The sequence below is a fragment of the Antechinus flavipes genome, chromosome 1, assembly GCF_016432865.1.
Source record: "Antechinus flavipes isolate AdamAnt ecotype Samford, QLD, Australia chromosome 1, AdamAnt_v2, whole genome shotgun sequence".
In the NCBI taxonomy this organism is placed as follows: Eukaryota; Metazoa; Chordata; class Mammalia; order Dasyuromorphia; family Dasyuridae; genus Antechinus; species Antechinus flavipes.
In genome coordinates this window covers 647,354,308-647,381,880 of record NC_067398.1, presented here as the reverse complement: position 1 = coordinate 647,381,880, position 27,573 = coordinate 647,354,308, and the positions used below count along the sequence as shown (strand labels likewise).

The window sequence follows — 27,573 nt, the reverse complement described above, 5'->3', positions numbered from 1 at the left end:
CCTGGAGACAGCCTGTTTTTAGTCTCCTCAGGATTTACAGTCTGCTCTCTATCTGTGTAGAAGCTGTCAAGGGTTAAAGTCCTCTTCAGCTTCTTGCTCATTCTGTCTATTAATCAGAGACAAACTACCAAAGAAAAACAGAAAAAACTGGAGTCTTTCTTTGGGGGAGGGGTTGGGTATGTTATCGAGCTTCCTCTACAGACTGCAGGGGACAGCAAAATTATAAAAAAGTCTCCACACAAATAAAGTCAGACTTAAATAATTGGAAAAATATTAAGTGCTCTTGGATCGGCCGAGCGAACATAATAAAGATGACAATATTCCCTAAACTAATCTATTTATTTAGTGCTATACCAATCAGACTTCCAAGAAAATATTTTATTGATCTAGAAAAAATAACAACAAAATTCATATGGAACAATAAAAAGTCGAGAATCTCAAGGGAATTAATGAAAAAAAATCAAATGAAGGTGGCCTAGCTGTACCTGATCTAAAATTATATTATAAAGCAGCAGTCACCAAAACCATTTGGTATTGGCTAAGAAATAGATTAGTGGATCAGTGGAAAAGGCTAGGTTCACAAGACAGAATAGTCAATTATAGCAATCTAGTGTTTGACAAACCCAAAGCCCCTAACTTCTGGGAAAAGAATTCATTATTTGATAAAAACTGCTGGGATAATTGGAAATTAGTATGGCAGAAATTAGGCATGGACCCACACTTAACACCATATACCAAGATAAGATCAAAATGGGTCTATGACCTAGGCATAAAGAACGAGATTATAAAGAAATTAGAGGAACATAGAATAGTTTATCTCTCAGACTTGTGGAGGAGAAAGAAATTTGTGACCAAAGATGAACTAGAGACCATTACTGATCACAAAATAGAAAATTTCGATTACATCAAATTAAAAAGCCTTTGTACAAATAAAACTAATGCAAACAAGATTAGAAGGGAAGCAACAAACTGGGAAAACATTTTCACAGTTAAAGGTTCTGATAAAGGCCTCATTTCTAAAATATATAGAGAACTGACTCAAATTTATAAGAAATCAAGCCATTCTCCAATTGATAAATGGTCAAAGGATATGAACAGACAATTTTCAGAGGATGAAATTGAAACTATTACCACTCATATGAAAGAGTGTTCCAAATCATTATTGATCAGAGAAATGCAAATTAAGACAACTCTGAGATACCACTACACACCTGTAAGATTGGCTAAGATGACAGGAAAAAATAATGATGAATGTTGGAGGGGATGCGGGAAAACTGGGACACTATTGCATTGTTGGTGGAGTTGTGAACGAATCCAACCATTCTGGAGAGCAATCTGGAATTATGCCCAAAAAATTATCAAATTGTGCATACCCTTTGATCCAGCAGTGTTTCTATTGGGCTTATATCCCAAAGAAATACTAAAGAAGGGAAAGGGACCTGTATGTGCCAAAATGTTTGTAGCAGCCCTGTTTGTAGTGGCTAGAAACTGGAAAATGAATGGATGCCCATCAATTGGAGAATGGCTGGGTAAATTGTGGTATATGAATGTTATGGAATATTATTGTTCTGTAAGAAATGACCAGCAGGATGAATACAGAGAGGACTGGCGAGACTTACATGAACTGATGCTAAGTGAAATGAGCAGAACCAGGAGATCATTATACACTTCGACAACGATATTGTATGAGGACATATTTTGATGGAAGGGGATTTCTTTGACAAAGAGACCTGAGTTTCAATTGATAAATGACGGACAAAAGCAGCTACACCCAAAGAAAGAACACTGGGAAACGAATGTGAACTATCTGCATTTTTGTTTTTCTTCCCAGGTTATTTATACCTTCTGAATCCAATTCTCCCTATGCAACAAGAGAACTGTTCGGTTCTGCAAACATATATTGTATCTAGGATATACTGCAACATATCCAACATATAAAGGACTGCTTGCCATCTAGGGGAGGGGGTGGAGGGAGGGAGGGAAAAAAAAATTGGAACAGGAACGAGTGTCAATATAAAGTAATTATTAAAGAAAAATTTAAAAAAAATAAAATAAAATAGATGACAAAAAAAAAAGCTAGTTAACAACCTTGACAACCAAAAAAAAACTCCTTAGAGTTCTGTAACTGTTTTCTGTTCACTAAAGCAACTTATTGAAATTTTACCATCTTGCCTTATCTCTCTAAAAGGTTAAAATTTTCTTTATGCTTCTAAAACTGTGATAATGCTCAGCTATGCTCAGGTGCAGCATTTTCTCAGTGGTCCTCCAATTCTTAGAGATAGCAGATTTCCACATTTTAAATATAGATAAGAAGGGTGAGCCATCTGATCCTGTTCTCACCACTCTAATCTGCCAATTACTGCCCTAGAATCCCAAAGAACCAGGAAACAACTTTCAAAAAGGGTTTGAGTCTAACAAGATGATTTCAGAGAGGCCTGGAGAGACTTCCATGAACTGACTGATGCAAAGTAAAATGAGCAGAACCAGGAGATCATTATACACAGCAACAAGAAGATTATATGATGATCAAGTCTAATGGACATGACTCTCTTTAACAATGAAATGATTCAAACCAGTTCCAATTGTTCAGTGATGAAGAGAGCCATCTATACCCAGAGAGGATGGTGGGAACAGAATATGGTTCACAACATAACAATTTCACCTTTTTTGTTGTTTTCTTGTATTTTATTTTGCTTTACTTTTTCTCTTATGCAGCATGATAATTGTATAAATATGTATGCATATATTGAATTTAACAACTATGTCTTTTTTTAAAATTTATTAAAGCTTTTTATTTACAAAACATATGCATGGGTAATTTTTCAACATTGACTCTTGCAAAACCTTCTGTTCCAAATTTTCCCTCTGTTCCTCCCACCCCCTCCTTAGATGGCAAGTAATCCAATACATGTTAAATACTGAACATATATTTCTACCATGTTTAACATATATTGGACTACTTGCCATCTAAGGGAGGGGGCATGGGGGAAAGGGGGGGGGAATTGGAACAGGATTTTGCAAGAGCTGATGTTGAAGAATTGTCCATGCATATTTTGAAAAATAAAAAGCTTTAATAATAATAATAATAATAAAAGGTTTGAGTCAAGCTAGGAGGAGGGAGTTTAGGCTGATTCCTAGCCCTCTCTCTTATCATTTAAGAGAGTCACACAAGTGCTGATACGCTCTCCTCTCCCAATCTCAGCCTACCTGAACCAGAGAGCTAATGAAAGCTATTTTTTGGTGTTTCCCGAGTTTCCAGAGACTCCTAAGGGAGGTTATTTAGGGAAGCATTGCCCTTTCCCTTGACCACTTTCTTTCTCCAACTTGTCAATCTGTGCCTGTGAACTTCTGTAATTTTCTCTAGCAAGTGTAGGTCCCACTCAAGACAGATCTAAGGAGCACCTCATTTTCTCTCTTTGTTGTTATTTTTTCCAAGTCATTAAAATAGTTTTTTGGGAGTCTGATTGGTAGCGCTAAACAAATAGATTAGGTAGTATTGTCATCTTTATTATATTTGCTCGCCCAATCCAAGAGCATTTAATATTTTTCCAGTTGGTTAGATCAGACTTAATTTGTGTGGAAAGTGTTTTGTGGTTTTGCTCATAAAGTTTCTGATTTTCCCTTGGCAGATAGATTCCTAAATATTTTATACAATCAGTAGTTACTTTAAATGGAATTTCTCTTTATAACTCTAACTGTTGGGATTTGTTAGTGATATATAAGAATGCTGATGACTTATGTGGGTTTATTTTGTATCCTGCAACTTTGCTAAAGGTGTGGATTGTTTCTAATAACTTTTTAGTAGAATCTCTAGGGTTCTCTAAGTATACCATCATATATCAGCAAAGAGTAATAATTTGGTTTCCTCATTGCCTATTCTTATTCCTTTAATATCTTTCTCAACTCTTATTGCCAAAGCTAGCATTTCTAATACAATATTAAATAGTAACAGTGATAGTGGGCAACCTTATTTCACTCCTGATTTTATTGGGAGTGGTTGCAGTTTGTCCCTGTTACATATGATGTTTACTGATGGTTTTAAATAGATGCTACTGATTATTTTAAGGAAAAGTCCATTTATTCCTATACTCTCAAGTGTTTTTAATAGGAATGGATGTTGGATTTTATCAAATGCTTTTTTTGAATCTATTGAGATGATCATATGGTTTTTGTTATATCTCATTTTATCTCAACCTGATTAAAGATCTCTACTGGCTACAAAGAACAGCTTTCTTTTTTTTTTTTTTTAAATTATAACTTTTTATTGACAGAACCCATGCCTGGGTAATTTTTTATAACATTATTTCTTGCACTCTACTTCTGTTCCAATTTTTACCCTCCCTCCCTCCACCCCCTCCCCGAGATGGTTAAGCAGTCTTATACATGTTAAATATGTCACAGTATATCCTAGATACAATATATGTGTGCAGAACCAAACAGTTCTCTTGTTGCATAGGAAGAATTGGATTCAGAAGGTATAAATAACTCAGGAAGAAAAACAAAAACAAAAATGCAAATAGTTTACATTCATTTCCCAGTATTCTTTCTTTGAGTGTAGCTGCTTCTGTCCATCATTGATCAATTGAAACCGAGTTAGATCTTCTCTTTGTCAAAAAAATCCACTTCCATCAGACAACATCCTCATACTGTATCGTTGTTGATGTACTGATCTCCTGGTTCTGCTCATTTCACTTGGCATCAGTTCATGTAAATCTCTCCAAGCCTCTCTGTATTCATCCTGCTGGTCATTTCTTACAGAACAATAATATTCCATAACATTCATACACCACAATTTACCCAACCATTTTCCACTTGATGGGCATCCATTCATTTTCCAGTTTCTGGCCACTACAAAGAGGGCTGCCACAAATATTCTTGCACATACAGGTCCCAAAGAATAGCTTTCAATAAACTTCATTATTAGGTCCCTAATTTTATATGTGTGGTCTATTTCTCTTCTGGATATGGTGGTTGTTTCATTAAAAATCATTCATTTATAAGGCATATTTATAAAAATACAATAAATAATATCAATAGAGGAATTCAATCAATGCTCTTCTTCCATTATTTTCTATGAACCCTATGATTCATTGAGAAAAAGGAGTAGGGAAGTAAAGCATATGTCTACTTGTCCATCTCTATAAAAATAATTTATAAAGACCATGAAGCTACCTACTATCAAGGGCACGACAGATGACACTTGTTAGGGAACATTTACAAGCATTATTTCATCTTAAACCACATTTTCCCCATCATCCTGATTCCTGATAAAGAGGGATTCCTAATAGTTGGTCAGGTTAATTCCTCCTGTTTGCAGAGGACATCATACTGGTTGTATCAAGCCCTAGAATATTGCAGAGCCTCCCAGATAAGGTTTGTAAATGTTCAAAGGAGTCTGCCCCAATCATCCACATAGGCAAAACCAGTGCAAGTGAAGAATACCTATGATTAAGACTATAACATAGAACCTAGAGTTTGTCCCTCAGTATATATATCTATGAATCAATGAATTTACTTATCAATTTGACTAGCTAATGTCAAATAAGCCAGAACAAATCAGAAACTAGTTTTATTATAATCAGAGTATATGATTCTCCACCAATGGTTGATGGGGAATATGTTAGTCAAAATTTAATAATTGATATTTATACATTATAGGAAATAAAGAAAAGAAAAATGACTTCATTTAAACACATATGACCATATTTTTAAAAAGTAAAATGCCTGTTAACATATGTATCATTTGCTACAGGAGACAGATAAGGGATTTATCTTCTTACTAGAGCTAGTTTCACTAAATCAAAAATAACTGCCTGTCGATTCAAACAAGGGAGGACTCTGGAATCCTTCACCTTCAGCAGCTAAGTCTTTTTGTATAGATATATAGAGAAAAGAAGAAATTGAAAGCTGCCTCTGGTTTTTACAATTTATAAGGGGTCATAGAAAGCAAATTAATGAGGAACAAAAGTGAGGCGAGGCTGAGGAGAAATTAAGGAATGATTCAAAGATACCCAAAATAAGTGAGGGGTAGATCTAGGACTAGGGAAAGGTCAGATGCCACAACAAGCATCTTCAAGGTTCTGAAAAGCTATCATGGGGAAGAACTCTCAGACTTTACCCTGCTTGGTCCCAAAAGGAAGGACAGGCAATGATGAGTTACAAAAGGACAAATGAAGGCTTTACGTAAGAAAAATATTTCCCAATTGTTAGAGCTATCTCAAAACTAAATGGGTTATCTTGAGTAGTCATGGGCCTGCCCTCCTCAGAACTCTCCCAGCTGAGGCTGGATGACTACGTGTCAGGAAGGATATGGGAAGGGATTCTAATTCAGGTACAAGTTGGAGTAAATGATCTGAAATCGTCTCTTGATTGATAATGTGGGAACTAGGAAGGATCTGTTCCAAGTGGGGAAATCCCATTACAACCCAATTTGTGCCAGCCCTGCCCAAGAATGTCAGCATGTGATAGGGATATTCCAAGGCAATGTGGCAGGGAGATGTTGGGCTGCAGCTTTAGGGAACACACCTCATTCTTGACCTCTTTGTAGAACTGACACTGCTATCACCTCCTGAATACTCTCTCTTCTTTAGACTTTCAAGGTCCCTCCACTCTCTGATCAGCCATTGCTTCTCAATTTTTATGGCAGATCTCCATCCACATCATGCTTGCTCACTACCTATGAGAATCCTCCAAAACTCTGTGCTGGACCCTCTTCCCTTTTTCCTCTAGACTATTTCTTTTGCTGATCTCATCTACTTTCATGGGTTCAGCTGTCAATTCTATGCAGAAGATTCCCATATCTACTTTTCCAGCCCAAATCTTCAGACTCATTTTTCCAACTGCTTGTTGGGTATTTTGAATTGGATGAACTATAGACATCTTAAACTCAAAAGGTACATGACTGAACTCATTCCCACTCCCCTGCAAACTTTGCCTTCATCCCAACTTGCTATTTCTTATCTTGGGTCCTATCACTCTCCCAGACGTCACTGTAATCTTTAAGTTCTACTCCTACTTACATCCCATATCTAATTCATTGCCAGATTGTCATTTTTGCCTTCACAGTATCTTTCAGTATATTTCTGTTGCTCTTCACTCAAAAATATCATCCTCATTCAGGCCCAGATTACCTCTTATCTGGAAGCTCCTGAAATTGTCTCTGAGCTTCCCTTCCTTCACCGAGCTGACAAAGTAATTTTTCTAAATTGTAGATTTATGCCATATCCCTGCTCAAAAAGTTCTAGGCTCCCTCTTAACTCCAAGCTCAAACAAAACTGATCTGCTTGCAATTTAAAGCTCTACTTTCTTTTTTCCTATTCCCCTTTCCCCTCCAGATGAATTGTCCAGCCTCTACCCTGGCCTCCTTACTGCTCCCATCTTCCATTTATCTTCCATCAACCATCCTGAAGCATTTGCACAAATGATCTCCACTCTTAGAGATGGGGCACTCTATCCCATCACCTCCTCAGAGTACCCCTAGTTTCTTTTCAGACTCACCTCTGGTACCACCTTTTGTAAGAGGCCCCTAGCTGCCTAGTCTTTGCTTTAAGATTACTTTTGATATTCTCTCACATCCCTGGTTGTCTCTCCCACTGGAGTGGGAAGAGCAGTGATTGGTTTTGCCATTCTTTGTATCCTCAGTGCTAAGCTTGACCCATGGTAATGGCTGAATAGAGTAGGTAGGTGTGCAGTAGCTAGGGCACTAAGAAGCTCTAAGTTCAAATCTAGCCTCAGTTATTTATTAGCTGGACAAGTAATTTTTTAGCTCTGTTTGCCTCAGTTTCCTCATCTATAAAATGAACTAGCAAACCACCCCAGTATCTTTGCCAAAGAAAATTCAGGTCACAAAGAACTGGACTACAAACAACTAAGTGAATGCAAATGCTATACAACAACAAAGGATGAATAAATGATTGATTAACTGACTAGGTTAGGGAACCAATGTCCTAGAAGTCAATCAGAGTAATGTGGTCATGTGGTGGCTTGAGGAAAAAAGAAAAAATGCTGAAGAGAAGTGCCAAGGATATAATACTGCCATATAATATAGGAAGGTACAAGTAGAACAATACAGGGGGAACAAGTAACAATCTGGCTTTCTTGGCGTAAAATGAAGGGACCAGGATGTTTGTCCAGGGGAAAATTAAGCAGGTCACTGCTGTGATGTAGGTCCAGCCCATTCCTAGCTCCCTTTAATCTAATACAACTCAACTATTGCCTGGACAAACAGAAACAGATTTTACACACACACACACACACACACACACACACACACACACACATAAAGGTTCAGGGGAAAAAGGAATTAATCACTTACATCAAGTCTGCATCCTTAGAGAAGACAAATATCCACTCTTCTCCAGGCTTGGTAGCATCATCAGCCACTACTCTCTGTATGGCCTACCCCACCAAGCCAGAGCCTCCAGTGACAAGGATCCGAGTGACCTCTGATGGGTCTGCCATGGTTGCTGTACCTGTGGGTCACAAAGAAAGTTGGAAAAGTTGGGCTCTGCCCCAAATCCTACTATAATAATGTCACAACATTTACTTATCTTTATAGAGCCTGTAGTTAAGTGACATCCACGGAGAGGATTCAGATGTGGCTCTATTCCTAATCAGCCAATTCTGCCTCCTTAATATAACTTTTCCAGATTCCTTCACATGCTAAGACCGCCCCTGCTACAACCTTACGTTATACTTTATTTTGTACCTTTCTGATAAGCTTGAGATACTGACATTGCTAGTTGGTGTATAAATAGAGTACTGGGCTTGGCACTCAGAAAGACCAGTCACTTAAATAGTCACTTATCTTTCCTCAGCCTCAATTTACTTGTCTCACAGTACCATTTCAAGGAGCAAATAAAAAAATATAATTAAATATATTTATATATTGCATTTCTGCCCTATCCTTATACTTATAAGGATATCCTATATCCTTATCCTTATACAAATTCCATGATGGCAGGCAAGTGTTTCATCTAAACATCATCTCTTTCAGCACTTACCACAGAGCTCTACAAACAGCAGATACAACAACAGTTGTTGCTTTTGTTGGGTCCTTTTCTACCTTTTCTACCCTTTCCCTCCCTCCCCCCCAACTTGCTGCTTTTTTCTCCTTCCTTCCCTCATTATATCAAACTAATAATATAACAGCCACTAGAAATTATTTATCCTTAAAGAGTCTGGGCTTTATGATCAATATATAATATTAAGGGACAGGTCAATTCTCTGAGAGCCTCCACAGCCATGGATTATAACATTTGAAGGAGCTGCAAAGCAGTCTTTGCTGACACAGGTGTTGCAGACTGGGAATGAGATAAATTGGAGGCAGAGGGAAGAGGACGGAGGTCAGACAATGTAACACCCTCTCAGGAGAGAGCTCAGAGAACAGCAACTGCCGTTCAGTCTCCTTGTATCATCCTCTCACAGGAGGAGATCCATTCTGCAGGTTTGGGTTGGATCTCCAGCAGCCACTGTCAGATGGCTCCCGTATATTCCAACAGTATATGCAAGGAAATGGTAGAAATTGAAGGTCAATATAGATGGCAAAATCTAGCATCTGCTGAATACCTAACACAACATGACTCAATGGCTAGAAAGATACATCACAAGCTTATTACTATTCAAGTAATGACAGTCAAGTCCACACAGATTTCAAAACATGCTGGAGAAATCAGCCTATAAACTAATCTAAAACCAAACCATTAGCACAGACTGAACTGTTGTCTACAATCTTCTAGATATAAGATAAATCCATAATGACCTGAGAAGTCAAGCATTAAGATCAATGCTTTTTAGCAAATAATGCTAAAGCTATGTGGATCAAAAGCTTTAAAAATACAGATATCTGGCAGAAGAGATCAAATGGAATCAGGTGCAGGTGCACATCATCTCCATCGTGGTGCCTGCTGTTGGAGTTATACTCAGGATGTTCGGGGAGCCTACAGTCTAATATGTTTAATCAACTATGATTTGTTTGTGGTTTGTTTTCCTTTAAAAAGCTGCCTGTGCGACTGTCTGTAGAACAGTAAATATAAAATAATATGGTAGGGTAACAATTTGTCACAGGGCCATTTCTACCTGAGCTCCACAAAAGTGATGAGAATAAGATAATAATAAACAGAAAGATAAAAACTCTTACTTTTATAGTGCTTTAAAGTTTACAAAATACTTTCGTCACAACAATCTTGTTAAGTACAGTAGTATAAGTATGTTCCACTCCATTTTACAGATGCAAAAATAGGTCCAGAGAAATGAAATAGTGTTGTTAAAGGTCACACAGATGAGAAACCTCAATGTTTCAAATCCAAGTCCCCTGATCCCTACTTCAATATTCTAATAGACTCTAGTGCAAACCTTCTTAAACTCTTTCCATTCAGGATCCCTTTTTGCTGGAGAAATTTTTACAAGACTATGGGATATGGAAACATAAAAAGCCACTTACTGACAATAAAATTATAATTTTTTGAGTCTTGCATTCAGTTATGCAATCCTATAAGGAGTGGCAACTCACAATTTAAAAAGCTTTGCCTTAATAGATTGCTTCTTCTCCCAAGGTCAAATTTCTAATTAGTCAAAAGGTAGAGACCCATAGGTAAAAGAAGCCCATGTTCTGGCTAAGGAGTAAGTGGGACAGGGGTGAAGGCTCACAGACTAGACTGCCTCCACTGGGAATAATGACTCTTTTTGCCACTTGCCTTCTGAGAATTGTGTACTGGGAGTTTTGTCAAGGGTACCCACTCACAAAATAAATACCAAAAACTAATCTGGAATACCAATAAATACCATACCCCTTTATGGGTCCAGTCTTACAATGGAAAGGGAGTAATTGAAGTGACCAGGAAGTCTCTGTCTTGGGATACAAGAGGGTAAGAGAGGATCATCTAGGAGAGGGAAAAAAACTTTAAGCTCTGTATTTCTTGGAGGCCAAGTATCCATTCATAAAACATAAAAATCCTGGTTTCAGGCCAGCCAGTACTTATCAGTCTTCAACATTTCCCCTTTCCTGTCTCACCTGGGTAAGTTTAAAGAAACTCAAAGGCCCACCTACTTCATCCTTCCTCCTAAAACTGAAAAGCCCTTTAAATAGTTGTGAGTCAATGCACTATGCCAGCAACGTTCCAGTGAGGAAGCGCTTATTTCTTCCCAAAACAGCAAAAAAAGATCCTTTAAGGGCAAAGCAGTTTCTTTTTGTCTTTCTATCACCCGGGTTTATTACAGTAAAAGTGCTTAGTATATGTTTATAGATTAAATCATTTTTGTATAGCCTTTTTCTTTTCTGAAATCTGCCTTTCAGCACCATCTGCTCATTTTTCTCTCGGGGACCAAGGAAAATGAAGCTAAGGACAAAATGGTCTTTCAAATAGTGTAAAATAGCCATCAAGTTTCCCAAGCCCCATTACCAGTTTTCTTCTCTCTTCTCCTTTCTTCCTCCCTTTGTGTGTGCGAAAGGGTAGATATAAGAGCAGCTCCATCCTCCCCCTCAATCAAGTAATCAATAAGCATTTATTAAATATCTACTAAGTATATAATTGTACCAGGTGCCTATGATACTATGTGTACACACTGTGCCCCGTGCCTAGAGTACAAAGACAAAGGTAAAGCGGTCTCTTTGCAGCTAGCTGTTGCCTGATAATCCCTTCTGTAGATTGTAAACTCCTTAAGGACAAGCATGGGCTTTTGCTCCTTTTTATATTCCCCGCACTTGGCCCCGTAGGACATTCTGACGTTATATAGGAGGAAATAACATGCACATGTGTAAGTTACGTTGTGTTTAAAAGAAATACAAAATAACCACAGGGGAGCTGGGTCCTGGGAAGGGAGAGGCGTGGAGAAATCGGGTCCTCTCGCCAGTGAGAGGGGACAGACGCTCAGTAGAGTGGGGCTAGGAGAGAGCGGGGATCAAACGCTGCGCTCCCTGCGGGTTCAGCGTGGTCCTCTCTTCCGTGGGCCCTTAAAGACTGGGGGGGAGGGGCAATTAGGTGGGTAGAAAGCCAGCTCTAGAGTCAAGAAACCTGAACTCCAATTCAGACGCAGACACTTAGTAGCCAAGTGGGCAAATTACTTAAGCCTGTCTGCCTCAGTTTCCTCATCTGTCAAATGAGCTGGCGAAGGACCGGGCAAAATAGTACCTCTGCTAAGAAAATCCCAAACGGGGTCACGAGGACTCTGAAACGACTTAAGAACGCCTCGGACTCTCTGTGGGCCTCAGTTTCCCCCTTCTGTCCGAAGGAATAGGTCACATCTCTGAGCGCGCTTTGTGCCGACACTCGGGAAATAAGCGTTGCCATGACCCTCCCCAACTCTCACTTGCCCCTTTCCGCCTTCTCCCCACACCGACTCCCACCTCGGCTCCGGACTCCACCTGCTGCTCCACGACTGCTTCCGGCAGGAGCCCACATCGGCCACGCAAGAGGATCCAGCCAAAGGCACGGGGAGGGGGCGGGACGGAGAGTCCTCGGGAGACTCTGGGAAATGTAGTCCAGCTGTGCGAAAGTAAATTTCCCTCGCCATGTTTCCTCCCCACACAAAGAATTCTGGGAAACGTAGTCCTGTTCCACATCGCTAGCATCTCTGGGAGGTGTAAACATTGCATGGGCTCTTCCTGCTTCTCCCCAATCCTTTCCAACTCTTAAGAATGGTGAAAAAGAATGGATAGTGGGATTGTCTTAGGACAACCCTTTCTCTTCAGTTATTTTTTAATCTTCCTCAATAGTATTTATTTTTCCAAATACGGGTAAAGAGCGTTTCCAACATTCGTTTTTGTAAAATTTAAACATTCATTTTTGTTTTCTCCTTTCTTCACTTTCCTTCCGCTCCCCCCCACAGCAAGCAATCTGATATAGGTTAAATATGTGCAATCATTTGATTTTATTTGAATAATAGCTTCTTTATTTTCAAAAATCTATGCAAAGGTAGTTTTCAACATTTACCTTTGCAAAACCTTGTGTTCCAAATTTTTTCTCTTTCCTTTCCCCCACTCCCTCCCTATATAGCAAGCAATCCAATAGATATTAAATATATGCAGTTCTTCTATACATAGTTCCATAATTATGCGGCACAATAAAAATCAGATCAAAAAGGGGGGAGAAGGGGGAGAGTTAGCAGACAACAATAAAAAAGGTGAAAATACTAGGTTGTGATCCACATTCAGTCCTCACAGTCCTCTTACTAGTTGCAGATGGCTCTCTGCATCCAAGTCTGTTGGAATTGGCCTTGTTTGGGACAAAAAGACCTAGCCAAATTGACTACTACAGAGATCAGTCATAGAAAGCAGAATTATTTATTAGAATCTCGAGAAGTGGACCCCATCCTGGTCTGTGAGCAAAATTTCACAGAGGGATAGGGCCAGAGTCTTGAAAATGCTTACAGCTTTTATACATTTCAGACAAAGAACCTCCAAAATCCCACCCTCTATATGTTGTGATTGGTCACATAAATCTACTGTTCCTCTAATTGATCAGGAGAATGTAGTAGACAAGATGATATACAGCTTCTTCAGCCTCGTAGTCCAGGCCTTATCTAAAATCACGTGACTCTGGAGAAGCCGAAACTGAGGCCTATAAGGCTTGATCTACTTTAGAATCTCTAAGTTCTTCACCTTTTCCCACACAGTCCCCCCTGTTATTCATAAATATATTTGTACATATATTTCCCCATGAAGACCTAACATTGTGGTTAAATTCAATTAACATCCCTACACATTGCTTGTTAATCTCATCTGGATCATCCCCTGCTACTGCCTCCCATCCTTCTTTCTGTAAAATCATCATTTTAGTGGCATCCTCCATATTGTAAGATTTTTTACAGTGATCTCTGAACTATTCTTGTTACCAATGTAATTATACAGGGTAAACATAGTGGCAACAGAATAATACCGCTGATTGCAATGTCTGTACCATAAGCGCTTTTTCCACCAGCCACTGTAATGGGCTGAGGCTCTAGTTGATGCACTGAGGTCCCAAGCACATGAGGCTAAATAGTAATTGGACCATACTCTATTAATATATAAGCTTGGAGAAAGAATGGCCCCCGCCCACTCTTTGTGCAAGTGCTGATGGGTTGTATAGGAAATGACGATTTTGGTGGGTGGAGGCAGGGGAGTGGAAAAGGAAGGGGAGGAGAGACTGCTTGCTTTTTGATGGCTCAGTGGGTAGAGCACCAGCCCTGAAGTCAGGAGGACCTGAGTTCAAATAGCCACCATCAAACCAAGACCACCAGCTATTTGTGAAGGGAGATTTCCAAATTTGTCCAGGCATATGAACTATCCTGCGAATGCCCTAGTAATTTCTTTTACTGCTTGTCCATTGTCATCAATTTGCATTCAACAGATGGACAAGTTTTGTTCCTCACAGACCCTTCCTTCCTCCTTCCTCTGCTAACAGATAATTTAAAACTAGTCTAGGTTATACAACTACTTCTCTTGTCTGGGTGGCGTGATCGGCTAATAGATTAAGGGCCTGAACAATTTGGTAAGCTGTTATCTCTAAGATTGCTTGCAGTTGAATTAATCTGTTATAAATATATATATACACACTGGTGTCCGATATCCCCAACTACCATCTTGGGCCTATATCGCCGGTCCATATTCCTTGATAATCTGTGCTGGGGCCAGGCATTTCCCCACCCATTAGCATCACCAATTTGAATAGATTACAGGGGTTCAACAAATAGGCTTCAACTAAATTCCTTCAAACATCCCTCATTACCCCCTAATAAATGCTGGTGGACACAATTAAGCACTGACCCATCATTACAAACAATATTTGACTTGCTCCCTCTGTTTCTATACTCACTACAATCTATGATATCTACTCTCGCTAGTTGATGAGTACAAGTCCATTCACACTTACTCTCTCCCATCCATGGCCCTGCACCTGTTTGATTTAGGCAATGCCCCAATTAGGTCCCCCAGATCAATACCACTATCAAGATTTTACATGCAGAGTTCATCAGTTCCTTTTCACTATTTGTCTCAGCTCGTTCTCTGGATTCAGTCTGGAAGTCCACACCCTTGGAGTGCCCACTGGTCCTTTAATTCTGGTGTGCTGAGTCCACCCTCTTTCCTGTATAGCACCAATGTGTCTGATATCAAGAGGATCTAGAATGGTCCTTCCCAGGTCAGGGTCAGCTTGTCCTCTTTCCACGTCTGCACTAGGACCCAGTCTCCAAGCTAGAACTTACGCACCGTGAATCCTAAGGGAGGAGTCTGAGCAATAAGTCCTTTTAGTGGTAAAGTTTTCAGATGTTGCAGGACCGACATGACGCATTTCCTTAAAAAAAAATCCTTGGTCTCAAATATTGAATCCCAGGAAGAATTTTGAATCCCTTTTGGATAAGGGTGACCATACAATAATTCATAAGGTGATAATCCCACATCCCTTCTGGGTTTTATTCTATTCTTAATAAGGCAAGAGGAAGGCTCTTGGTCCAGGGCAATTGTGTCTCAACCAATTTAGTCAGTTGCTGTTTAATTTCCTTATTCATTCTTTCCTCTTTGCTTGATGAGGACAGAGGTTATGGGGTATGTACGACCCATGATATTTGTAGAGCTTGGGCCACAGATAGGAGGATCTTAGCTGTGAAATGGGTGCTTCGGTCCGAATCTTCCTGCTCCACCATCCCATACCCTGGAGTGATTATGCTCAAGGAGTACTTTTACGACTGCCAAGGCAGTTGCCCGGCAAGGGGAAAGGCCTCCACCCATAAGGTCAGATGGTCCACTACAACCAACAGGAATTTGAGAAGCCCCACTGATGGGAGCTCGGTAAAGTCCACCTGAATGCTTTGGAAACGCCTGACACCAGGGGGTCTTCCTCCTTTTTGGGCTTGTCATTGGGCCGCCCTATTCATCCTCTGATACACAGGACACCCGCTAACAAGTTGCCTGCTATTGTGTACAAGCTGATGCCACAGACTTAGTCAGCACCACGTCACACAGGTCTTGGACACCCCAAGGACTGCCCTGATGTAAATGGTGGAGCACATGTCTCATACCTGCTGTGGTCAGTACCTCTCTGCTGTCAGGGAGGAGCCAGTGCCCCTCTTTATCCTCCTGAGCATCAAGGCTTTGGATTTCCTGCTTCTCTTCTGGGGTAAGGGAAGGTGGAAGCTTTGGAGGCAGAAATACCAGAACCAGCACCATCATTTCCTCTGTACTTACCGATTCTTCTCCTCCAGCCCGTTTTGCCTCCTCATCTGCAAAGCAGTTTCCCCTTGTCCGAAATTTCCTCTTTGGTGCCCCTGCACATGAATCACTGCAACATTCTTAGGTAATTTAATATTAGTCAAAATTTCAGTGACCAATGCCCTATGTGCCAATCCCTTACCTTTACTGTTTTCATTCTTTCCCTCAAGTAATTTACAGGATCCAATTTCTTTTTCCCTTCACTTATACAATGACTTAAATATTTTACCTCACATTTCACAAATTGCAATTTGTCTTAAGAAATTCTCAGTCCCTATGCTCAAAAAGTTATCAAACTGTGCATACCCTTTGATCCAGCAGTGTTTCTACTGGGCTTATATCCCAAAGAGATACTAAAGAAAGGAAAGGGACCTGTATGTGACAAAATGTTTGTGGCAGCCCTGTTTGTAGTGGCTAGAAGCTGGAAAATGAATGGATGCCCATCAATTGGAGAATGGCTGAGTAAATTGTGGTATATTAACGTTATGGAATATTATTGTTCTGTAAGGAATGACCAGCAGGATGAATACAAAGAGGCTTGGAGAGACTTACATGAACTGATGCTAAGTGAAATGAGCAGAACCAGGAGATCATGATATACCTCAACAATGATACTATTTGAGGATGTATTCTGATGGAAGTGGATCTCTTCGATAAAGAGAGCTTTAATTGATCAAAGATGGACAGAAGCAGCTACACCCAAAGAAAGAACACTGGGAAATGAATATAAACTGCTTGCATTTTTGTTTTTCTTCCCGGGTTATTTATACCTTCTGAATTCAATTCTCCCTGGGCAACAAGAGAACTGTTCGGTTCTGCACACATATATTGTATCTAGGATATACTGTAACCTATTTAACATGCAAAGGACTGCTTGCCATCTGGGGGAGGGGGTGGAGGGAGGGAGGGGAAAAATCGGAACAGAAGTGAATGCAAGGGATAATGCTGTAAAAAATTACCCTGGCATGGGTTCTATCAATAAAAAATTATTAAAAAAAAAAGAAGAAATTCTCAGTCCCTGTGCTCTTAAATAATTTAACAAATTGATATTAACTTGGACAAGGTCACTCTTTTTCCTTCCTGCCGCAAGAAGATCATCTACATATTGTAAGACTCTTAACAATAAGAAATGTATGCCAGAATGTTTACACAATTCTTATATACCCAAATAGATGTTCCATAAATTGAATAGTATATTAATCATTTTGCTTTTTTTTTAAAATACCCAATACACAGAAAAATCCCAAACTACACATTGTCCATAATAAAAACATTTTCAAAAGGACAGTGGCAAAAACTATTATCCTTAGAGTCCCTTTAAATAATTGTCTTCAATACAATTAATTAAAACTTCCTATTTTTACATAAAATACCCTGAAAAGTTCTTTAAAACATCAATTAAACTTTTTTGAAATAACTCTTCCAAACTATTTATCACATTTCTAATCATATTCTTTAAACATGAAAACCATTATGTATCTAAGGAAACAAATGTTCAATCAATTAACATCTTGTAAGAGCAGCGTATCCCTTTAAATGAGATCACCTCGGAATCCTCCTCCAAATGGGACCAAGGGGACGAGTCTGAAGCCGAGGAAGAACAAACGAGAGTCATCTCGATCAAAAAGACCTTTGGTGATCCACGCAGCAAGAAAGTGCATCCAGCCCCTCCCACAGAATGCACCACGTGCCAGGAAATGCCCCACGAGCCCTCCTTCAATTGGCCCCTAGGAAAAGATGCTCAAGGCCAACAAGAGAGCCCAGCCTCTTCCCCCGCCAAAGGCAGGCAAGGGCTCTGGAAAAGGGGAGGCAAAGTCCAGCCAGCCTTGGATGCCAAGTCTAAAACAACTCCGAGGACGGACCGCGAGCAATCCTCTTCAAGCGCCCAGAGACAAGGCCCAGAGACAAACCGAGGTTGCTTTCGGGGCTTTTGGAGAAGTTTATTCTCTGGAGGACGGTAGGGAGGGCTTGGAGCCTAGACTCCAGTTCCAGCTCTCCCCATTTCCCCCTCCCCCACAAAGAGAAGAAGTGTGTGAAGGGACCCCTTTCAATCAAAGATTCGCGGTAGCACAGGGGTCCTCCAGACCAACCAAAAAAGTGAAGAAAGCCTCTGGGCTGGACGTGAACGTGTGTGAAGTGGCAACATGTGGGGGCTAAATCCACAGAAGAAGTGGGGACTCCTGGTCTAGCTGGGAGGGGCTGGAGCCTCAGCAGAAGCACAGAGTGTTTTATCTCCCAAACTCTCTGAGAGTCAAGTTGAAGTCTGAGAGCTGGAGGCCTGAGTGAAGCTGGCCTGAGTGGGATGGCAGCCGGGCCCAGCGGTGCCACTGACTACCTGAAGACCTGGCCCTGGAAAGAAGGAACCAGCCGGCAGTGGGTACAGGGCCAGTGGGGCAGGGATGCAGCTGGCTGCCACGATTTGCAGGAGAGGGGACCTCTTGCTTTAGGGGTTCCTGGTCAGAGATTTTGGGCTTCCTGCTCAAAAGGAAACATTGAACGGAAGCTTGAGGAACTTTGTCACACACCACAATTAGAGGTGCTTAACATTCTTTGTTACAAAATTGCACTTGCAAAGAAGCCTCCCACCATTCAGATATATAGTGGGAACAAGAAAAAGGAGAATTCATCTTCAGAGGTGGACATTGAAGCAAAAAAGTTTTTACCCTCAAAAGAAATGTGCAATTGCTGCAAACAAAAAGGAAATAAATAGAACTACTCAAAAAAGAATGTAAAAATCAAAGGAAATTGAGGAAAATGTAACCAAAAAAAAAAAAATTACTCCAAAGAAAAACAAAATCATATGGGGGAAAAAAAATGGAAACAAGCCTGCAACCCAGGATAGGAATCTCAAGATGAAAATGATGCTTTGAAAAATTTAGATCAGCAAAGGGATGCCAGGGAAATGCAGAAAATCAAGAAATAATCAAACAAATTGGCAGTATTGGAAATAAATAGAACAATGTGAAAGCTAAAAGACAGAGCTGGAGAACAGATTAGAAGAAAATAGAAAAGCATAGAAATTGAGTCCCGGAAAAGTGTGACCATAAAAAGTAACTTCCAAGAAGGAACCAGCCCCCAATGGGTACAGAGGCAGTGGGGCAGGGTTGCAGCTGGCTATCAGTATTTGCAGGAGAGGGAAACCCTTGCTCTGGGGTTCCTGTTTTGGGGGTTTTGGAGTTACTGGTCACAAGGAAACACTGAAGGGAAGCTTGAGGAACCTTCCCCGCACACCACCGAGGTACTTAATCTCTTTTCTCAAAAATGTATCTGCAAAGAAGAATCCCACCATTGAAATATATTATGGGAACAGGGAAAAGGAGAGTTCATCTTCAGACACTTAAGTAAAAAAGCTTTTACCCCAAAGAGTAATGTGCAATGGCTGTAACCCTTAAGAAAATATGTAGAACTTAAAAAAGAATTTAAAATCAAATGGAATGGACAGAAATGTAACCAAAAACAAACCTGTCAAAAAAAAAAAAAAAAAACCAACCCCTCAAAAAGCTTATGGGAAAAAAAGGAAACCAACTTGCAATGAGGAAAGGAGTCTCAAAATGAAAATAATTCTTTGAAAAATGAAGATTGGCGATGGCAAGCCAGGGAATTGCAGAAAAATCAAGAAATAACAAAGCAAATTGGAAATAAATAGAATGTGGGGAAAAATCTGAACAGAAACGAGTGCAAGGGATAATATGGTAAAAAAAAAATTACCCAGGCATGGATTCTGTCAATATAAAGTAATTATTAAATAAATTTTTTTTAAAAAAAGGAAATAAATAGAATGTGAAACATAAAAGATCTGGAGAACAGATTAGAATAGAATAAAAGTATAGAACTAGACTATGTGCAAAGTGTGATCCAAAACAGAACCTTCCAAGAAGGAAGCAATGAGTCCAGATACAGTGGGCCATGGATGCAGTTGGCTGCCAGTCCTTGCAGGAGAGGCGAGAGCTTGCTTTGGGGTTCCTGGTCAGAGAGTTTGGGGTTCCTGGTCAGAGGGAAACACTGAAGAGAAACTTGAGGAACTTTCGCCCCATACCACAATTAGATGTGCTAAACCTCTCTTTTAAAAAATGCATCAGCAAAGAAGAATCCCACCATTGAAATGTATTATGGGAACAGGGAAAACGAGAATTCATCTTCAGAGGTGGACACTTAAGTCAAAAAGTTTTTACCCCAAAGAGAAATGTGCAATTGCTGCAAACCAAGAGAAGATATGTAGAACTACTCAAAAAAGAATTTACAAATGAAATGAAATTGAGGAAAATGTAACCAAAAAAAAAAAAATCCAAGAAAAACCAAAAGCATGTGGGAAAAAGGAAACCAACTTGCAAAGGATGAAAGGAATCTCAAGATAAAAATAATTCTTTGAAAAATAAAGATTGGCAATGGGAAGCCCGGCAAATGGAGAAAAATCAAGAAATAAAACAAATTGGAAATATTGGAAATAAATAGAACAATGTGAAACATAAAAGATCTGGAGAAGAGATTAGAATAAAATAGAACCATGTAGAACTGGACTACCTGAAAAGTGGGACCAAAAGAAGAACCTTCGAAGAAGGAACCAGTCCCCAATGGGTACCGAGGCAGTGGGCCAGGGATGCAGCTGGCTACCAGTCTTTGCAGGAGAGGGGAGCTCTTCCTTTCGGGTTCCTATTTTTGGAGTTTGGGGATTACTGGTCAGAGGGAAACACTGAAGGGAAACTTGAGGAACCTTCCTCTCACACTACAGTTAGAGGTGCTTAATTTCTTTTTTAAAAAATGCATCTGCTGAACTAGAGACCATTACTGATCACAAAATAGAAAATTTTGATTATATCAAATTAAAAAGCCTTTGTACAAACAGAACGAATGCAAACAAGATTAGTAGGGAAGTAACAAACTGGGAAAACATCTTTACAATTAAAGATTCTGATAAAGGCCTCATTTCCAAAATATATAGAGAACTGACTCAAATTTATAAAAAATCAAGCCATTCTCCAATTGATAAGTGGTCAAAGGATATGAACAGACAATTTTCAGATGAAGAAATTGAAACTATTACCACTCACATGAAAGAGTGTTCCAAATCACTATTGATCAGAGAAATGCAAATTAAGACAACTCTGAGATATCACTACACACCTGTCAGATTGGCTAAGATGACAGGAAAAAATAATGATGAATGTTGGAGGGGATGTGGGAAAACGGGGACACTGATGCATTGTTGGTGGAGTTGTGAACGAATCCAGCCATTCTGGAGAGCGATCTGGAATTATGCCCAAAAAGTTATCAAACTGTGCATACCCTTTGATACAGCAGTGTTTCTATTGGGCTTATACCCCAAAGAGATACTAAAAAAGGGAAGGGGACCTGTATGTGCCAAAATGTTTGTAGCAGCCCTGTTTGTAGTGGCTAGAAACTGGAAAATGAATGGATGCCCATCAATTGGAGAATGGCTGGGTAAATTGTGGTATATGAATGTTATGCAATATTATTGCTCTGTAAGGAATGACCAGCAGGATGAATACAGAGAGGCTTGGAGAGACCTATATGGACTGATGCTAAGTGAGATGAGCAGAACCAGGAGATCATTATACACTTCGACAACGCTATTGTATGAGGATGTATTCTGACGGAAGTGGATTTCTCTGACAAAGAGACTTAACTGAGTTTTATTGGAGAAATGATGGACATAAACAGCTACACCCAAAGAAGGAATACTGGGAAATGAATGTGAACTATTTGCATTTTTGATTTTCTTCCCGAGTTATTTTTACCTTCTGAATCCAATTCTCCCTATGCAACAAGAGAACTGTTCGGTTCTGCAAACATGTATTGTATCTAGGATATACTGCAACATATTTAACATATAGGACTGCTTGCCATCTGGGGGGGGGGAGGAGGAAGGGAGGGGAAAAAAAAACGAAACATAAGTGATTGCAAGGGATAATGTCGTGTAAAAATTATCCTGGCATGGATTCTGTCAATACAAAGTTATTATTAAATAAAATAAAATTAAAAAAAAATAAAATAAAATTAAAAAAAAATAAAAAAAAATAAAATAAAATAAAATAAAATAAAAAATGCATCTGCAAAGATGAATCCCACCATTGAAATATATTATGGGAACAGGGAAAACGAGAGTTTATCTTCAGAGGAAGCCATTTCAGTAAAAAAAGCTTTTACTCCAAAGAGTAATGTGCAATGGCTGCAACCCCAAAGAAAATGTGTAGAAGAACTCAAAAAAAGAATTAAAAAAATCAAATCAAATAGAGGAAAATGTAACCAAAAAAAATCTCTCCAAGAAAAATCAAAAGCATATGGGGAAAAAAACGGAAACCAACTTGCCAAGGAGGAAAGGAGTCCCGAGATGAAAATAATTCTTTGAAAACTGAAGATTGGTAATGGGAAGCCAGGGAAATGCAGAACAACCAAGAAATAACAAGACCAATTGTAAACATTGGAAACAAATAGAAGAATGTGAAACTTAAAAGACAGATCTGGAGAACATATTAGAATATTAGTAGAATAGAAAACTGAATAACTTGACTACTGAAAAGTGTGACCAAAAATAGAACCTTGCAAGAAATAATTTGGGAATATTGTCCTGGAATGATAAATGAGGAGAAAATGTCGAAATAGGAAAAACAAATCCCCATTTTCAACCACTTCAACGAAATCCATTGTGGAAAAGACATAGGAATAATAGTGCCAAATTTCAAAAACCCTCAGATGAAAGGGAAAATTTTGGAAGAAAGAAATTCAAATATGAATGTGTTAAAAATGGAATTGAACAAGACACGTCAGCAGCTCGGGAAAAGACTGGAAAGATATCCACCGAGGGCTGATTGTGAGGGGAGGCAGGAGATAGGGCAGGAAGGAAGGAGAAAGAACAGGCAGCATGGAGGGAGATGAACTGAGGGAGGGAGGGAAGAAGGGAAGACAGAGGGAAAAGATTGAGATAAAAGGGGAGGGAGGAAAACGAGAGAAGAGTTCAGAAGAGATCTTCCATTGGAAAGATTTCATCTAGTATTTTAAAATTTCTTTTCAATCTTGAAATTTCGTATTTTTCCAAATCGTTTTCACCATTCATTGTTGTCAAACTTTGTTGCCAATGTTTCTCTTTCACTCCCTTAATCTCATGTTCTCCAGACAGCAAGTGACCAAAATGAAATCATTACAATTCTTTTACCCACTTAACCACATTTCTCAGGTTGTGGAAGAAAAAATCCGATCCCGAGGCAAAAAACCAGGACGAAGGAAAGAAGCAGGAATCTGTGTGCGACCCCCCGGCTCAAAGGGGCTAGTTGGAGGCATCTCCAGATGCCCACAGAAAGCATGGATTCAGTCTTTGCAAGGAAAGGTGCCAGCACCCCAAGGGAGCAGCCTGGTGTGGGGCCCCAGGTGGGAAAGAGGGAATGGCTTAACTAGCAAAAGGCTCGGGTTCATTGGATGGACTGAAAAGGAAGCAACCACTGACCAATGACCAGCAAGGCTGTCTAGGTTTTTTGGGTCATATGAACTGCCTGAAATTTTGGCCTAGGATCTGATTTTTCTCCCCTACTGACCTTTACAAACAGGGATCATGTGCTGCCTGAAATTTAGAGCTAGGCTCTGACTTTTCTGTGCTACAATCCTCTGAGAATAGGGATCGTGTGATGTCCTGAAACAAAAACCTAAGGTCCTAGATAGAGCCTCTGAGACCTTGCCCTGGTCCCCCGCAGTCCCTTTTTCACGCCACCTCACATCAGTCCCGATGCATTTCTTCCACTAGGACATCCTTGCTAGCAAGGCCTTCAGGCTGGTCCCTCTCCTCAGTACTAACTGTAAGCCGCCACCTACCATTTAGAAAGGGCCAACAACCTCACACGGGTGGAAGATTTCCAGAACCGCTTTAGCTAAGCAATCTTGGTCTATTCTAGTAATTGAGTCCTCCAGCAAGCGGGCCAGAGGATAATGCTGCTTCAAGCAATGAGCAGCAATGGGAGACCCTGCTTCCACCAGGTCCCACCCTCCGACTGGGAAGCCCTGTCGTCACAGAGCCTCAACTGCCACCCGGCAGCCAGTGGTATCCATGGAACTCGAGCACTGTCCAGGCCCAAGGCCTTTGGGCCATTCTCCCATTCTTCTCCCCTCAAGCAGTCCAGACCCACATTCGTTTGAGACAAAGGGACAAAGGTCTCATCTTCTGGAGCTGCTTCAGCTGAAAAGGGCTGAAGAGCTGGCGGGGCCTATTGCGGTCCAGAGTGAGGACGGGAGACACGTGACTTGCAGGCGGTGTCAGCAGCAGGGGGCTGCCGAGTGTCGGAATCGGGGATCCCGGGATTTGACCAACTAGTTGGAAATCCATGGCTTACACTCCGGAAGAAACAACTCTCAAGTCGATGAAACATGTAAGAGTCCAATATGAGCAAAAAAGGAGAAACAAATTGGGGTCAGAATGGGGGTCACTAGGGAGAGGAACAGGGGACCACACGAAGAGGACGACGGAGAGGGGAAGATAGTTATCATGGATGTCTCTCATCCAGCTTTTCCAGAATAAATTTCTAAGAACTTTCCCCCCCAATTTGTGCTTTTATTTCCTCAAAGGGGAACAGTGTGGCCTCCTGGGAGCATGATCTCCTTTAGCAACAATTCTAGAGACATTTTCACCCTTATAAGGGAAGGCTTTGAAAAGAGTTTTGAAGCCCCTGCCTGGGGCCCCTGTGTACAGTCCATCTGGCAATCCTTCCCTAAGAATGTACTCCTCTTACAGATAGGCTTCAGAATGGGCGTTTAATGGGTCTTCAGAATTGTCTGGGAGCTAAATGAGGGAGTGTAGGAGTCGGGACTTGGGGACTTAAAGGTGCCCCGGTCAGGGGCATATAGGAAGCAGCACGGGACTGTCTATGATGAAAACTAACAGAAAAGTCCAGGAAGAGCTTGCACTCATGGTCCCTTCTCCCCTAGATGGCAGGCAATCCAATATATATTATACATGTGAAAATATGATGCTTAAGGCAATATATGTAAGCTTACAAATATTTTGCTGCACAAGAAAAATCAGATCCGGAACCAAAACTCTGAAATTGCAAGCGAACCAAATAATGAAAATATTATGTTGTGATCCAGACTCAATTCCCACAGTCTTCTCTCTGGGTGTAGATGGCTCTCTTCATCACCAAATCATCTCCTTTTAAAAGAGAGCCACGTCCATCAGTATGGAGTACTGTATCATCTTATTGTTGCCACGTACAATGACCTCGTCGTCCTGCTCATTTCATTTAGCATCAGGTCATGTACGTCTCTCCAGGCCCCTCTAAAATCAGGCCCCTGAGAGTTTCTTTTAGAAAAATAATATTCCATAACATTCATACACCCTAGTTTATTCAGCCATTCTCCAACTGATGGGCATCCATTCAGGTTCCAGTTTCTTGCCACTGCAAAAAGGGCTGCCACAAACATTTTGGCACATGTGGGCCCCTTTCCCTCCTTTAAGATCTCTTTGGGATATTAGCTCCATAGAAACCCTGCTGTATCCAAGGGGATACACATGTTGGTAGCCCTTTGGCTACCTGCCAGACTCTCCCCCTTCCCATTTGAAATAGACCTGTTCTGAAGTTCTCCAGAGACCTAAAGATGAAGAGACTTGGAACTCCAGATACAATAAGAGGTTTGGGACAGGGAGAAAAGAAAGAAAGGAGAGGGTTGGGACAGGGAGAAGGGTAATAGAGAGAAGATAGAGATAGATATAGAGAAGATAGAGATAGATATAGAATAGATAGAGATAGAGATAGAGAAGATATAGATATAGAGCTGATATTGATAGAGATAGAGAAGATAGAGATAGATATAGAGAAGATAGAGATAGAGATAGAGTAGATATAGATATAGAGTAGATTGAGATAGAGAAGATAGAGATAGAGACAGATTTAGAGAAAGAGAGAAATTAAATGTTGAAGTTCAAATGTTGGAGTTCTTGTTCTTCTCAAAACACAGCCGGTTTAGCTTAGAGCCCTCCAAATGTCTCCAAATCCAAAGGTTTTGTCCTTTAGCCTCTGTCTCTGCTTTCTTCAGCCTCCAGCCAGCACAGAGACGGAATGAATCTCTTGTCTCCCTCACTTGGGGCTCGGCTAGCTTTCTGGTGAGTCTTTCAGACCAGCTTGGTCTCAGTGGGGGAAGTGCAGGAGCCCAGCCACCAGCTACAGTGGTGTGAGATGAAGCTGAATCTGGCTGTCCGCTGAACTCTCGACTCGTAGCTTCTTCCTCTGAAAACTCTTTCTTCTGCCACCAGCAACTAAGTGCAAAATATTCTGGAATAGCTCTCTCTTCACTGGCCTTATATCTTACTCTTCTGAGAGAATGGGATTATGGGTTTTCTCCCATAGTGCTCTCTGGCCCTAAGAGCTTTAAGGGAGGTGTGAATTCACAAAGGTACAAAGTTTACTTTGTGAATCTGGCAAACTTGTGAACTCTGATGAGTAAAGGTGTAAACACAAGCATTTTGCTAATTAGTTCTACTTAGTACCTTGTTTCAGGTTCAGGCCCAAAACATCTTCTTGTAAGATCAGATCAAATCTAATTAGTTAGCAGTTTGTAAAGATTCCAACAATTAGAGATACTAGTTATAGAGATAAAGAAGATGGTAGATAGACATTGAGAGAAAAGATAGAAATAGAAAAAGTAGAAATAGAAGAGAGTGTGATAGAGACAGAGTGAGACAGAGAGTGCAAGGAGGGAGAGTGAGAGAAAGAGAGAGACTCTGTGTGTGTGTGTGTGTGTGTGTGTGTGTGTGTGTGTGTTTGTGTGTGTGTTTTTGTTTGTGTGTGTCTGTTCGTTCCATATCCTGATTCCTCACCCACTAAGGGATTGCCTTGTTTTTCGCATCTTCGAGAAGCTCTCAGAGGTAGGAGGATTTATGAACGATATAGACTATCCTGGGGATGGGGTTAGCCAAATATGTATAGAAGGAAGAATGAGGTCGTTGGTATTTTTTTTGGGGGGGTGAGGTGTGTAATTTTGTGGGAAGTCGTGGTTTCTAGAGATCTGAGAGACATACCTTGTACCAGCAATAGGAGATGGACAAGATGGTGGTTCCTCTGTACTCAACGGGGGAGCAGCTAGGATACAACTGAGATCATAAGAGAGAACCCTCTTCTGTAGACTCTGTTGCGGTAACTCAAACCATCAGAGACTCACTTCCAAAGAAAATAGCTTTTGTTGTTATCCTGAAGAAGCTTCTCTGTTCTTATGTAGAACAAAGACATGGGCCTGGGGCTTAGGAGGACCTATGTTTCCAATTCAACCTCACACAGAGTTGAGTGTTGCTGAGGCAAACCATTTCACCTGCTTGCCTCCATTTCCTCACTGGGTGGTTGTAAGGATCCAACGAGATGGTATATTGGGAAAGGCTGTTGAGGACAGTGGAAAGG

The 27,573-nt window shown here is 40.4% G+C and overlaps 2 protein-coding genes across 2 annotated transcripts in view; one reads left to right on the top strand and one right to left on the bottom strand.

Moving 5' to 3' along the window:
* Window positions 1–24,512, bottom strand: part of LOC127547924 (GDP-L-fucose synthase-like) — a 34,536-nt gene extending 10,024 nt beyond the window's left edge. The window contains 3 exon segments of the mRNA XM_051975044.1: window positions 8,315–8,471; window positions 12,307–12,464; window positions 24,316–24,512. Coding sequence (XP_051831004.1) covers window positions 8,315–8,471; window positions 12,307–12,464; window positions 24,316–24,512 — 512 coding nt within the window.
* Window positions 24,513–26,942: 2,430 nt separating this feature from the next.
* LOC127544563 (uncharacterized) overlaps window positions 26,943–27,573 on the top strand; it is a 236,115-nt gene continuing 235,484 nt past the window's right edge. The window contains exon 1 of the mRNA XM_051971237.1: window positions 26,943–27,047. The gene's annotated coding sequence lies outside the window, so the exon portion shown is untranslated. The remainder of the gene's footprint in view (window positions 27,048–27,573) is intronic.